The 14,222-nt window shown below is 34.7% G+C and overlaps 1 protein-coding gene across 2 annotated transcripts in view; it reads right to left on the bottom strand.

Moving 5' to 3' along the window:
* Positions 1-13,833, bottom strand: part of sima (similar) — a 49,253-nt gene extending 35,420 nt beyond the window's left edge. The window contains exon 1 of one of the 2 annotated variants that reach the window (XM_043417828.1): positions 12,988-13,833. In XM_043417828.1, the coding sequence (XP_043273763.1) occupies positions 12,988-13,031 (44 nt within the window). In that variant the 5' untranslated portion in view covers positions 13,032-13,833. The remainder of the gene's footprint in view (positions 1-12,987) is intronic. The other variant, XM_043417827.1, reaches the window with a different exon arrangement.
* Positions 13,834-14,222: the final 389 nt, after the last annotated feature.

Genomic DNA, 14,222 nt, shown 5'->3' with positions numbered 1-14,222 from the left:
CCCCCTGGTTCGATTCCAAATCATTAAAAAAGACACCACGAAAAAGCTGGAGTCAGTGGGATGATGGGAAATGGTGCCGGCAAGTCTGAATCGATTGAAAAAAAGGCATTGTATTTAAAAGTGATGTTTTTCTGCTGGGGCCGGTCATTGATCATTATATTCGAATCTTTCTTCCTTTTGTAATCTCTGCGTGTTTTCCTATTATAGTCTCTGCGACATGGAGTCCAACTACACACTTCCCTGGGAAAGCCGACGCCGTTCTGAATATCATGTCTCATGGCACAGCGTCCAGCTAACACGATATTCTTCCTGATATCTTTTAAGTTTTCTTGGCATATCCCAAGCCACCTTAACTACAAATTCTATTCCCAAATATTAATCTTCTTAAATAATCATTATTCTTTAATAACTTTCATATAAAATGCTGACATAGATCATCCGATGATTCAGGAATTGTGTATCTTATTGTGAATTATTCATCAAAACTCTTTCGGCGTTGCGTTCGACTTAATTTTGACAAACAAATTCTCAAAACAGTTCTTTTATTCCGTGTCTCTCAACATAGCGCCTGACTATCACGTTATAAAAAAATTCCTCAGATCTAAGAATTCACATCAAAACACCGACAAACTGACATAAGCCTGCCAAACAAGATTACTTCGATTCATCGGCCCTCAAAAAAGGCTGTTCTTGAGCAATGGATCCCGAAAACGACAGATATATAAAAAATTCAGTAATAAAATGCAAATAGAACCGTTTGCCTCCAGGTCATGAAGAAAATATCAGAGGAAGTAATGATCTAGAAATTTTAGAAAATATAATTCTCTCCACAAATAGAAAAACGATAGAAAAGTTGTCTATTATCGAAATTCAGGAGCAAAGAATAAAAAATCATCTGATGATTTATTCTTGGGCATACGGAAAAATATTGTAGTTCGAATTTTCAACGACTATATGTTAAATAAATACTTCAATGGTTGTTCTTAATGACGATTGACAAGAGTTTCGAGTACACTTGGATGGCTCGACGTGATTTATACATAGAAAAAGAATAGCAGCCAAAGATAAAGCAAACACAAATTTGACTGAAGTAGAAACAACAAACGGGCTTGCCGGCACCCTTTCCCATCATCCTACTGACCACAGCTTTGTTGTGGTATCTTTTTTAGTGATTTAGATTCGAACCAGGGGGGGAATTTAAGAAAAAAAATTTCAATCCCAAATAAGGACCACCCTAATCTATATATATATATAAATACGAGAACAATGCGGGGTCCAAATGCACGGTGACGTACTGACACCCTGCCTGCAAGGTAAGGACCACTTTAGTGCCGGCGTAATCAGTCAAGGTGAATTTTATATGAAAGACATATAAAAAAAAGATGTTCTGGAAAAAATATAAAAAAATAAGGCCGTACTTCCGAAAAGCGGAAATCGAATTTTGAGCTGAAATTTTGCATACTGCTTCTTTATAACAATATAAGACTTCCCCTAAAAGGATTTTTAGCGACTAGCAATATTTATTGAGAAATTGAATTTTTACGTTGCTATTTTAGCCCGAGCAAGTATATCTATATCGCTTATCTCGCTCGGCCGGTATCCTCACTTCGCTATAGTGCCTAGGCTACATGGATGGCAAACGTTGCGCTCCTTGGCTGGGCTACTCCGGGGATTTTTTCCTTAAAATTCCGTCTCCCATTTACTTTTCAAGAATTTTCTTTTTTCTTTGTTCAAATTTAAAAAATAAAAAATAAAAAAAGCGCCGGGGAGACGGAATTTTAAGGAAAAAATCCCCGGAGTAGCCCAGCCAAGGAGCGCAACGTTTGCCATCCATGTAGCCTAGGCACTATAGCGAAGTGAGGATACCGGCCGAGCGAGATAAGCGATATAGATATACTTGCTCGGGCTAAAATAGCAACTTAAAAATTCAATTTCTCAATAAATATTGCTAGTCGCCAAAAATCCTTTTAGGGGAAGTCTTATATTGTTATAAAGAAGCAGTATGCAAAATTTCAGCTCAAAATTCGGTTTCCGCTTTTCGGAAGTTTGTCCAAAAATAAAAAGAAATTTTGGAAGAATTTTATTTTTTGACAAATTAAAGAATTGAAAGAATGCACGAAAAATTTCGTAATTTTTCAAGTACCCCGTTGCTCCGTTTTCTTTACATAGCTATATCATTGCTTACTTACCGAACGGTTATATTTTTGTTGAACTAATTTGTAAGTTGAACAATTTGTGAACAAATCAGTGAGTTTTTATAACTCACTGAGGTTTGAGCGCCGACAAATGAGTCGAATTGAACGAATTTCGACCCTTTCGTTTCGCAGCTGTGCCTTTCACGTGGTAATTGGACGAAATCAAGATATCAAGAGCGTTTCATAATATTTTTTCGGCATTTGATAATCACAGTTCGGGAATATTTTTTTTAATGGTTGAAATCGTTGTGACTCCTTAATGAGGGTCGAATGATCATGAGCGATAGCAGAGAAAGTAATTGTTTGGATCGATGGATTCGTATTGGCCTCAAAGCGAAAGAAAAATTGAACGTTGAACCGTTAAAGTCGATTTTTAAAAATACGTAAAAATGTTGTAATTCAGATAAAACAAAAATAATCATGGGCGACAAACATCATCTATAGGATTTTTCTAGAAAGACCGAACGGCCACGAAAATGGTCATTTCGAAAAATAAAATGACGTCGTTGTATCTCGCTGTTCCTCAATAAGGCTAGAATCCTAACAAGCATAAATAAAACCGGTTATAGATTAAGTTTGAACAGGATTGTAACATTTTGGCAGCATCGATTGAGGAAAACGTCGTCTTGGATCTAACGAAATCATCGAAAACACGAATTTCTGTGAGTTGAATAGAAAATACGACATTCATGCTCGAAAACAACAATTAACACCCTAACCTACAAAATGTCATATAACTAATCGTTTCTTTCGGGAAAATGATTGCCACCGAATATAAAAAATGGTTATGAAATAATATAGGAAAAATGTGTTATGGAAATATTGGTGCGACAGGAAAAGAATACGAAAACGTATTCATATATTCACATCGATAAATTATCAGTCACATTCGGTTGATTTACTTGTGTTCTCCAATCGGATATAGATCTACAATCTGCGATCGTTAGAAACGAAACTTCGAATAAAGTCAAGAAAACTTGTTGAAAATAAAGATACAATTTGTAAAATAAACAATATATTTTTGGCTGTATCTACTCGTCCGGATATTTATCGAAAATGAGGCCATATTTTTTCTGTTTATACTTTCTTTGAATATAACGGTATAAAATGTACATATCCGGACGACTAATGGCACGGTATTCATCCGGATATCTCGATTATGCTCGTTTTTGTATATTTCCGGATGAATAATTACAAGTGATTCGTCCAGATATGGAATACATAATGATACAATATATCCGGACGAATAATCGTACGGTATTCATCCGGATATGTCGATTATGTTCGCTTTCGTACATATCCGAATGAGTAATCATACGTAAATCGTCCGGATATTGAATGATACATAATGGTATGGTGTCTTTTTGTGCGGAATCGTTGGGCGAGTTCGAAACGTATTTTCTTTGAAGTAAACTTTGTGTCTCTTGAACGTGGGACGAAATAATTGTGTTAAAAAATTATAGCGAAATAAACGAAAATTTGATGAAGTGATGATTCATTTAAAATTTTAATGGTGGTTCTCGGGGGGTGGATCCGCCCGTCGCCCGCGTTCAAATCGCTAACGGGTGTTTCGCATGAAACTTAGTATGGGGGTAGACGTGGCTCAAGCCAGATTTCGTGTTGGATCGTGCCAAAACGTACTGCTTCCAATGAAATTGGTTATACATATCCGGACGAATACCGTACAATTATTCGTCCGGACATACATTATGAACAATTATGTATTCACGACGCTGAAGTTTGCAACGTTCGAGTCCAACGAAATGAACGAAAAAAACATTTGTAATTCACCAATTTTTTATTTCACGAAGTATCGGTGCAGGTTGAAAAAGTTCAAATGGCAGATTCAGCAGGAAACGAAATTGGAGAATAACTGGAATTATTGGAGGGTTTTTTGACATCATTTCGTTGGACTACAACGTTGCAAACTTCAGCATCATATGTAATCAATATCCGGACGAATACCGTACGCTTATTCATCCGGAAACATTGCACTTCATATATTCGATATCCGGACGAATTACTTACGATCATTCGTCCGGATTTGTACGAAACGATCATTAGTAGATATCCGGATGAATACCGTACAATTATTCGTCCGGATATGCACTGCACACTGGGATCGTCATGTATCCGGATGAATACGCACGGTTAAGGTATGCTGGATGGATAGGCTCGACCAAAAATTATATCTGATTGGAATTTCCGTACTTCGTGATGCAATAAAAATCTGAAAAAATTCAACGACATTTGGAAAGCTATGAACAACAATTATCAATAATAATATTGCCCAAGAGTTAATAACAAATTGTTTAAACAATTAATTATTCAATAATTTTGCGGTGACCTGTTGTTTTTTTTTTACGAATCAAATGTGTGTATTTTTCCGAATGCTCATGAATTTTTTCAGAATTTTCGTGGATTTTTGAAATTTCTTGAAAAAATTTTGAAAAAAATTGAATTTTGGATATGTTTTAGAAGACATATTTACCATTAGTTTTGAAAAGTCTCAAGGTTACTGGATCAAAAATGTACAAATAGAGCCACTTAGAAAATTTAAAAAAGGGAATTTCAAAAATCCATGAAAATTCGGAAAAAAATCATGAGCATTCAGAAAAATGCGCACATTCAATTCGTAAAAAAAAAACAATAGGTCACCGCAAAATGATTGAATAATTAATTGTTTAAACAATTTGTTATCAACTTTTGGGCAATATTATTATTGATAATTGTTGTTCATAGCTTTCCAAATGTTGTTGAATTTTTTCAGATTTTTATTGCATCACGAAGTGCGGAAATTCCGATCAAGATATAATTTTTGGTCGAGCCTATCCATCAAGAGACTCTGTAGAGTCTCGGGACAAGTACATTGACAGCCCTGTCATCTGCTGACCTGAGGCTCTCGCCGAGACTATATTTTCTCTGAATAAAACGATTCGCGGTGGTGGGGGTAAAATTCGCTTGTGATTTTTTTTAAATTACGAAACTCATGAGTTATGTACGGCTTTGAAAATTGAACTTTTAGCTAATTAAGAAGTTCTCTGTCCAATAAGCCCAAAATCAGCATGATCAGCGTCGTAATTTCTGAGAAAAAACTTTGCACGGGCTTAAGATTATGCAAAAGTTACTAACACATTCAGGATTTGACGCATCTGTATACGCGTACTCCAACCGCTACAAACATAGGCCCCTTGGCCTCCATGATCACCAATCCCTAGTGAGAGAAATTTTGCTGTAACCAATGAAGGGTGAGAGAATTTTTGGGCCAATGACATTCAATAAAAAGAGCAAGGAAGTTTGACGGAAAGCTGAGGAGCTCGAGAGCTCGAAATCACTCGAAAGTCACCAGCCGAAGTTTCACGTCGTGTTGACGTTTGGGGTTATGATGTTAGGAAGTGCGCGCGGGAAAATAAAAATAATTTTCGCGTCATCTAACAAAGTGTATACTAATATTTATTTTGTTAAAACTTGTGGTATATACTAAACCGGTATAAAAGCGGCAGCGTAAATGTAGACTGTGATCTGCGTGTGAAAATGAAAAATATAAAAAAATGCGCGGTGCTTATGTCAACGAAACTTTTCAATATTTCATTATTTCGTTCGATTGGAAATAAGTGTCAACTGAGATAATCTTTCAATTAAACCAAAGTGCGCGGAATATTGTCCAGTGTAAATATATCGTCGGTTGCGTGATTATATATCATATGTAATAATGTAGGTTATATATGCGAGTTCCCTTTGATAGCTGTGTCGTAACGAACCGGCCGGGGTTTGACGTTACGAAGTGCGGGACAAATGTAACAAACGTTCGCACAGTTAGTGAATAATAATATAAATAAGGCAAATCAGTTCATCAAAAATAGGTCTGGAAGTTGTAAGGACAAATGTTCATCAATCTATAATGTGTCAAAATTTCTTTTTGCGATCTGAAATATTATGGTTGATAATTAATAAAACAAGAACACACGGAACTGTTGGTATATAATGTGAGAAACTCCAATTGAATAAATGTTTTCTAATTTATTTTTTGTATCATCATTATTTTTGAATATTCCCATATCATGCTTCCTATTGAGTTTGGCTCTGCTCTTTCCGATCCTTGTTTTGACTCCATTGGTTTGCAGCGGATCGATACATATTATTAATTGGTTGCCTGAGATGTGTCCTCTGATTTTCTACTACTTCTTCATGCTGATTGTGGTAACGTGATTCAAGAGGTTTCCAACTATGATCATCAATCGCACATTTTGTATATCAGATTCTCAAAACAGTTTCTGGTCTTAATATAAGTGTAGTTATTCTTTTTCCACCTGGTCGGTCGAGTAATAAATTTTGAAACTTGTTCCAAAAAGTCTTTGGATGCTTTTTTTGCTGATAATATGAAAAATTGAATCTTCAGAATGCGGTAGACAAACACAAATTTTGATAAATATACTTATGAAATGACGTGTATGTTGAGTATTCCTATTCTGCAAACTGCAAATGTGGAATTATTGAAGAAAAGATTCTTTACAATAAGTCTACAGTTGCTCAGTTTTGGATGCGATTAAGTATAATGCCTGCTAACATCATGGAATCCTACAGAATTTCTGAATGTTATGTGCGCTATGTCATTTTAATGTAACATAATAACTTCTAACAACTTTTCACTATAATACTACAGATTTGGATCATGGAAATACAGCAAAAATCTGCAAACTATAAAATTTATATACTGTGCCATTCATTTTACTGTTTGACTCTCTCTGTAACATAAATATGAAGTGAAAAATTCATTAGAAAAGTCTTCAGTTGCTCATTTATGAATAGATTTGAAATTGCTGTCTTCAAAACTCATTGCGTAGATACACTGAATCGCAGCAGATCCCTGCGAACTCTGAAATTTCTGTGCATAAATATGTGTGCTAAGTATCACCCCCTATCTTTGATTATGGTAATATGTAATGGATCTTGGTTCAGCAAGATTTAAAGTGTTTCTTTTCAAATAGCATTGAGGTTTGTATTACTGTTATGAAGCGAATACCTCCAAATTTTCATATTTCTGTGTCGCAGGATGTGTGTCAATCATTCAAATTATTCACTCCAACCGTAACATGAAATTTGGAAAATTCATCACAAAAGTCTTCAGATTTTCTATATTCCTAAATTTTCCTTTTTCCAAATTCTATTCTGAGTTTTTAAATTTCTAAATTTATTTTTAAATTATCCTGAAATTGTTTTCCTCCAAAATCAATGCAGGTACCGTCAACCTTTTTGAATTCTGTTGCTCTGTTGAATTCTGGCATAATAAATGTTAAAAATTTTCTGATGCTTTTTTTGGTAACCGTCAAACTGTAGACAATTGGACCTCAGCGGCTACTTGCAAACCTTGAAAATATTTTTGATCAGGGGCACATTTTGGATGACACGAAAATCTCTAGATGCAAAATGCAAAAGCGACAATTAAAAATGGTCAATTCTGTTGTATTTGTTGTGCATTGAATTTTATCTATTTTTCACTTGAATTTTGGAGAAAAGAGATAAAAAAAATCTGTTCTATTAAAGAAGTCTCTACTTTTCTTCTTTCTTCGTATGAAGATTTGGGAAAAATCGACAAAGTCTAAGGATAGATCTATGGCGATAATTTTTCACATCAAATTTCACAAAAAATCGGTCTTCATTCGACGAAACAAATGTTACAAGCCGAAAATCATATCTTGGCCTCCAATTTGCTTTCCACCGTGCTATTGGGTTCCTAATTGACAAAACATATTAGCAGATAAGAGGAAAAATCACCAAAGTCCAAGAACAAACCTGTGCCGAAATATTTTCAGTACAATTTTGACGAAAAATAAGTCTTTTTTCGTGGATACCAAAGTTACAAGCCGAAAATTATATCTCGGCCAGCAACACGAATTTCTCCATGCTCTTGGGTTCCCCATAAGCATATTAAAGTACAAGGAAAAAAAATCGCTAAAGTCCAAGGATAGACCTGTGACAAAATATTCCCAGTACAATTTTGACGAAAAATAGGTCTTTTTTCGTGAAAACCAACGTTATAAGCCGAAAATCATAAATAATTCATAGAAATTTAAACTACAATCCTATAATCATTTGAACACACATAAGGAACATTTGAGAAAAAAGACGTAATATCAAACCATAAACTTCCTCTAGGAAAAAAAAGGTTGGGACAAGTACATCGATGGTCCCTCGTTTGCTGATAATTCCATCCATAAAACAAACTTTAAAAAAAATTTTTATAAAAAATTGCCAAAAAAATTGTTTTATAAAAAAAAACAGAACAATTCGAAAAAAATTTCACAAATCTTGAAAAAACATTATCGTTAAAAAAAAACTAATCTGTATCTATTTTTTTTAAAGTGTCAAAAGAATCAAACAACAAGTCAAAAATAAAAAACTGATAAATCGTGCTTGAAATATTTTTGGAAACCGATGCCTCATTCTTCTTATTTGATTCGAAGGGCTAAATCAATTAAAAAAAATTCTATCTAATTTACGTGCAGCATTAAAATTTATTATATCAATTCGAGGCCAAGTATTTTCTAATGAATTGAAGAAAGTTACCACTTGAATTACGTGCAGCACTAAAATTTATGATATCAATCGATGGACAAGTATTTTATTAGTAACTCCAATTTTTGCCATTATTAAATTGTTTTAAAACGCTTTCAAACCCAAAAAAATCACATGAAAGCTAGTCATTGTTACTCTATGGTGGCAGAGACTTATAAGAAAGTCGATTTTTCTCAGACTTTCAGGATCCTCTGGTATTATTCACAAAATTCGACGTCGATTGGATCGATACAAATTATGTTTAAATATCTGTTAAAAGTACTTGTCCGGCCCATCACTATTCATTCAATAAAAAGTCAATCATAAAGAACGAAATTGTACGGCAGAATTTCGTTAAAAATTTATCGAAATGCGATTCATTGTTAGTTTAATGTTCTTAATAGTATAGGTTAGTTCTTAATCCGAATGGGATTCTTTCGCTGGAAGAATAAGTGGGAAGGAAAAATTGCCGTCATTGAATACAAACTGGAGAGTTATTTTTTAAACTTGAATATATATATTATGTCCAATTTTTTTCATTTATCGATGCACAATAATATCCCTTGTATATTGCGGAACAATTTATTTCCGTTTTTTATTAAATTAGTGCAATTAAGTAAAAATTAATTGAAGATAATTCTCTCAATTCCCTCTGCATGAATACTTGTGATCCATCAGTTCTAGACAAGCCCTGATTTTTATTAGGATATACAATTTAAATGGAAAGTGCTGGGCCGGACAAGTACTTTTAACACATATTTAAACATAATTTGTATCGATCCAATCGACGTCGAATTTTGTGAATAATACCAGAGGATCCTGAAAGTCTGAGAAGAATCGATTTTCTTATAAGTCTCTGCCACCATAGAGTAACAAATGACTAGCTTTCATGTGATTTTTTTGGATTTGAAAGCTTTTTAGAACAATTTAATAATGTCAAAAATTGGAGTTACTAATAAAATACTTGTCCACCGATTGATATCATAAATTTTAGTGCTGCACGTAATTCAAATGGTAACTTTCTTCAATTCATTAGAAAATACTTGGCCTCGAATTGATATAATAAATTTTAATGCTGCACGTAAATTAGATGGATTTTTTTTAAATTGATTTAGCCCTTCGAATCAAATAAGAAGAATGAGGCATCGGTTTCCAAAAATATTTCAAGCACGATTTATCAGTTTTTTATTTTTGATTTGTTGTTTGATTCTTTTTACACTTTAAAAAAAATAGATACAGATTAGTTTTTTTTCAAAGATAATTTTTTTCAAGATTTGTTAAATTTTTTTCGAATTGTTCTGTATTTTTTTGGCAATTTTTTATAAAAATTTTTTTTAAAGTTTCCAGTTATACCTTAATTAATCCGAATATATAACGAATAAAAGAAAGTATCTGTAACGAAGTTATAACCAGATACAATATGCTAACCTATACGCTTTCCGGACGACTAACTACTCCGTATAATTTTTAGTGTTTTGTGCGATTCGATTTTTCGTCGACGAATTTATTTGAGTGTATTATATTCCAATTAATCATAAATTAGGATGTGCTGGAAAAATTCAGGATTAGGATTTGTAGGCGAGGATAAAAATGATTGGGAAATGTCCATCGTTGAAGGTAACATTCGAAGCAGTCTTGGAGAACTATCCGCTTTTATATTGTCTAACTAATGAGAGCCTGAACTGTACGCTGCTCGTGTAGCGGCCCTAAGAATTCAAAAAACAAATTTTGTCAAGAAACTGCGCCGTGAATACGTAGCCCTATTTCGTTGCAAGTTTAAAAAAATATATATCTGCTCCTCGGCGGTTCGTCGTTTCCTCCCCAATCTCAAAAGGACAGAGACGAAACCAGCGTCTCTGTGCTTTATTACGAGGCTTAGTTGGACTATGAACCGATAGGAGAGCCACTGTCCAATCTCCGATAAACGCGACAACGCACACCAGCTGTTATTTGAAGCATTTCTCACCATGTGTATTTCGCATTTTTATCAGCATTCAAACAGAGTTAGATAAATCAACATTGTTATTATTATTGTTGAGAAAATTGCCTCATTATACTCGACGGTTCTCAAGAACGAAGCAAAAAACACGAGTCGGAGTGAGCTGATGTTTTCATGTCGCGTTGTACATTACACACGCGCCGAGTAGTAACACATATGTACGGGAAATTTCACGTGAATTTTCCACCCGAAGCCGTCATATTCTCACGATCCGATCACAAATTCGCTTCTATTTCTGTCTCTAAATTTTCCGTGGAAAAAAATTTTTTTTTTTTCAAATTATAGATCGTTCAAAACTATTAACGTACTGTAGAAAAATTTCTTCACTATAGTTCGGCGTTATCGCGAGTCCTACGATATTAGTGCTTTTCTTAAATTCTATTTTGATGAAATTGGCTGGTAGTATTTTCAATAAAAAAACTGGAGAATTGGTTGTTTGCCTTTCTTGAGATTCAAAGTTTTTTTTTCACAGGCGTAGTCGATTTGTTTTCCAAAATTACATGCAAAGCTTCATAAACAAGCTACGTATCATGCTCATTTTGTTGCCCTCAGTTTCCAAATTGTTACGACAGACGCATTTGAAGAGAGAAAGAGAGAATGGCAAAATGACTGCAATAATAGAAAAATGGTGGAATCGAAAAATTCTAAAATACTAGAGTGAAAAAAATTATTACGAGTCGAAAGTGTTCTAAATATCGAAATGAGAATTCCGCACGAGTTTCCTCATGCGTGTGAGCCGTGAGGCTCCCGAATGGCTTGAGGCGGAGAGAGTTGGTAAGCTCTTCCATCCCTCCCTTGAATACCAAAATAACGGAACTTTTCATGTTGCTCATGTTCACTCTTGGTTAGTATTCATAAAAATTATGTAAAAAATGAAAAAAAAAACAACAATCCTCCGGTCACATCAATTTTTGTGAAAGCAAAGTTTAGCAATGTATATACGTCGGAGAAGATAAAATAGCTTCCCTTTAAATATGTCACTTTTTTTCATCTTTTATCTTGTTCGAATAATCAATCTCCGCCCAATTCCAATCATTCCAATCTCCGACAATATCGTCAATCGCACGATTAATGACGATTGCTGACGTCATCCGTCAACCCCCTCATTATTATCTTTTTGCGTCAAAACTCTCGACCAAGTTGGTTGCATCAATTAGAATGGTGTACCTCTTGAAAAAACATTGACCACGCGTTATATCTGTACAAAAACATTATGTGTATAAAGGCGTGTATGCGCATTCGTAGAGCCGATAAAAGAGAAACGAACGCTAATTTCGTCAGATTCGTTCCGATTGATCATGATTTTAAGCGTTATTACGCACGCGTCTCAACAAAATTCAACTAAATTCCCCGAATCTTCGTGATCGGGAAAACGCTATATTAACTTTTCATGAAAATTTTTCGTAATTTCAAATATTGCGCAACAGTAAGGACAAATTACAATTAAAAGGATTCATGCAACTGAAAAATTGCTTCATAAATGTTTCCAAATGCATAAGGAGGTTATGATACCGGAATTGACTCTGTTTGCTCAATTGTCATTTTTAAGTTGAATGAAAAAAAAAAAAAAATTTCTGCGCCCTTCGGAAAGAATAAAAGATTTTGAACATATGTTCGCTCATAAAATGATCGTTGCATAGAGACCTTCTCGCGTGACTGACCGTTCAAGGCGAACCCGCAACAAATGGAGTTACACTTTTAATAAAAAATCTTGGGAATAAAAATTCAATCGAAGCGTTTCTATCTAGAGTCGCGGCTGCGACTCTGAGACAAGTACATTTATGTTATGACGAATTGCTGCCAGAGACTTTACCGGAGCGATAGCGTTACCAATTGTTTTCGAAAATTTTCAAAATTTGTTTCTTTTTTTCAATAAAAACGTGATCTATCAGTTGTTCAGTCGGTAAAAATCCTGCTGTACGTTTTATTCCGAGTAGGTTAATATTTGAAAGAAAATATGAATTACACGCTATTCTCATTTTATCAGAGAAGAAGGTGTAACTTTTATTTTTCTCAAAAAATCAAGGATGTCCGAGTAAAACGTGCAACCATATTGCAGCTATCTCTCTCGCACTCACGCAAGTGATAGATCACGTTAATGACGTTCCATGAGGTTTCCGTAATGGCGAGAGTTGGGATGTTGCTTTTCAAAAAGAAAGGGAATAATTGTTCATTTAACATATCATATCGCTGATTCTTCATTTTGTTAGCTTGTATGATACATTCCGTAAAACTCACCGTCTTTTTTCCTTAGCCTTGGACTTTCTCGAATCTCCAACCATGATTGTGTCTGTTGAAATCCTACACAAGTCGAGGAATGTTTCAATACTTTGCGTTTAGTTTTCAATTGATATCGTGGTTGAACCAGCAGAAACTTTGTACACTTTTTACGCGCAAACACATTCACTAATAAATGTACTATGAAGAAAATCGCGTGTCACAAATCGTCAATTGGGTCAACAAAGAGACGCGAGAATGATGAAAAACAAAAAATGCAAAAATAAAAAAGAAAATGGAAGAGATTAGGGAACAGAGGGGAAAGAGAAAATCTCTGACGCACCAGCCTCGAACACGCTCTCCTTTTTTTTCAAACCACAATCCCAAATTCACTCCACGAGAGCACGAGGTTTTTTCTTTTTGTTTCTTTTACTCTTGTTGCTGTATGGTCAACAACCTTTCATGTTCCGGAGTCCAGCACAATATTTTATATATGTTTATCATGATTACACACTCAAAGAGTAACGTCGATTTATTGAACATTTGTTATATTTGAGAAAGTCGAAAATAATCATGCGTCAAGCCAAACTTTTTATCTTTTATGGTGGAACACACGATGCGCGCATTATATGTTCACTGTCGGTTAGGAGACATCGTAGTTGGCGGAGTTGGCCGTCCCAGTCTGTCGAATCCCTCCCCTTCGTGCCGAACAATATCATACCATTGGCGTCTTCAAGCCCCGTTCTCAACATGCTTTTTCTGCTTCTTCTTCTTCTCCTTCTCTTCCTTTCTTTTCGTCTCGTTGCGCGCGCGTATTATTCCTGCTATTTGATTCCAGCAGAGTTGATGTGTTTTTGTCGTTGTATACATATAAACATCTGAAAGGACTGAAAGATATGAAAGAAAAAACATATTTCTATATGTGCATGAGAATTATGAGATCGTCATTATTGCTGCGAGTCTCAGCACTCTGACGGAGAAAACGGGAAACAAAAACCGAGTCGTTTTGAGTGCTTGGTGGCGCGATAATTTGAAAAAATACTTACGAAAATTCGTTTTTCACAAAAGTAAAGAGGAGAGAATAATACGGTATCGACCGATAGAAATTTCAAGAATACGAAATTTTCAGTTCACTTTTTTATATTTTGAACTGTCGATAAGTAAAGAGCTACACAATCCTGATGAATAAAAACCTACAAAACACCGGATCCGCATGTAAAATATTGCCATACAATTGTCAGCACGAACTCTTATAT

This window comes from Venturia canescens, chromosome 4 (assembly GCF_019457755.1).
Source record: "Venturia canescens isolate UGA chromosome 4, ASM1945775v1, whole genome shotgun sequence".
Classification (NCBI taxonomy): Eukaryota; Metazoa; Arthropoda; class Insecta; order Hymenoptera; family Ichneumonidae; genus Venturia; species Venturia canescens.
This window is presented reverse-complemented; position numbering and strand designations above follow the sequence as displayed.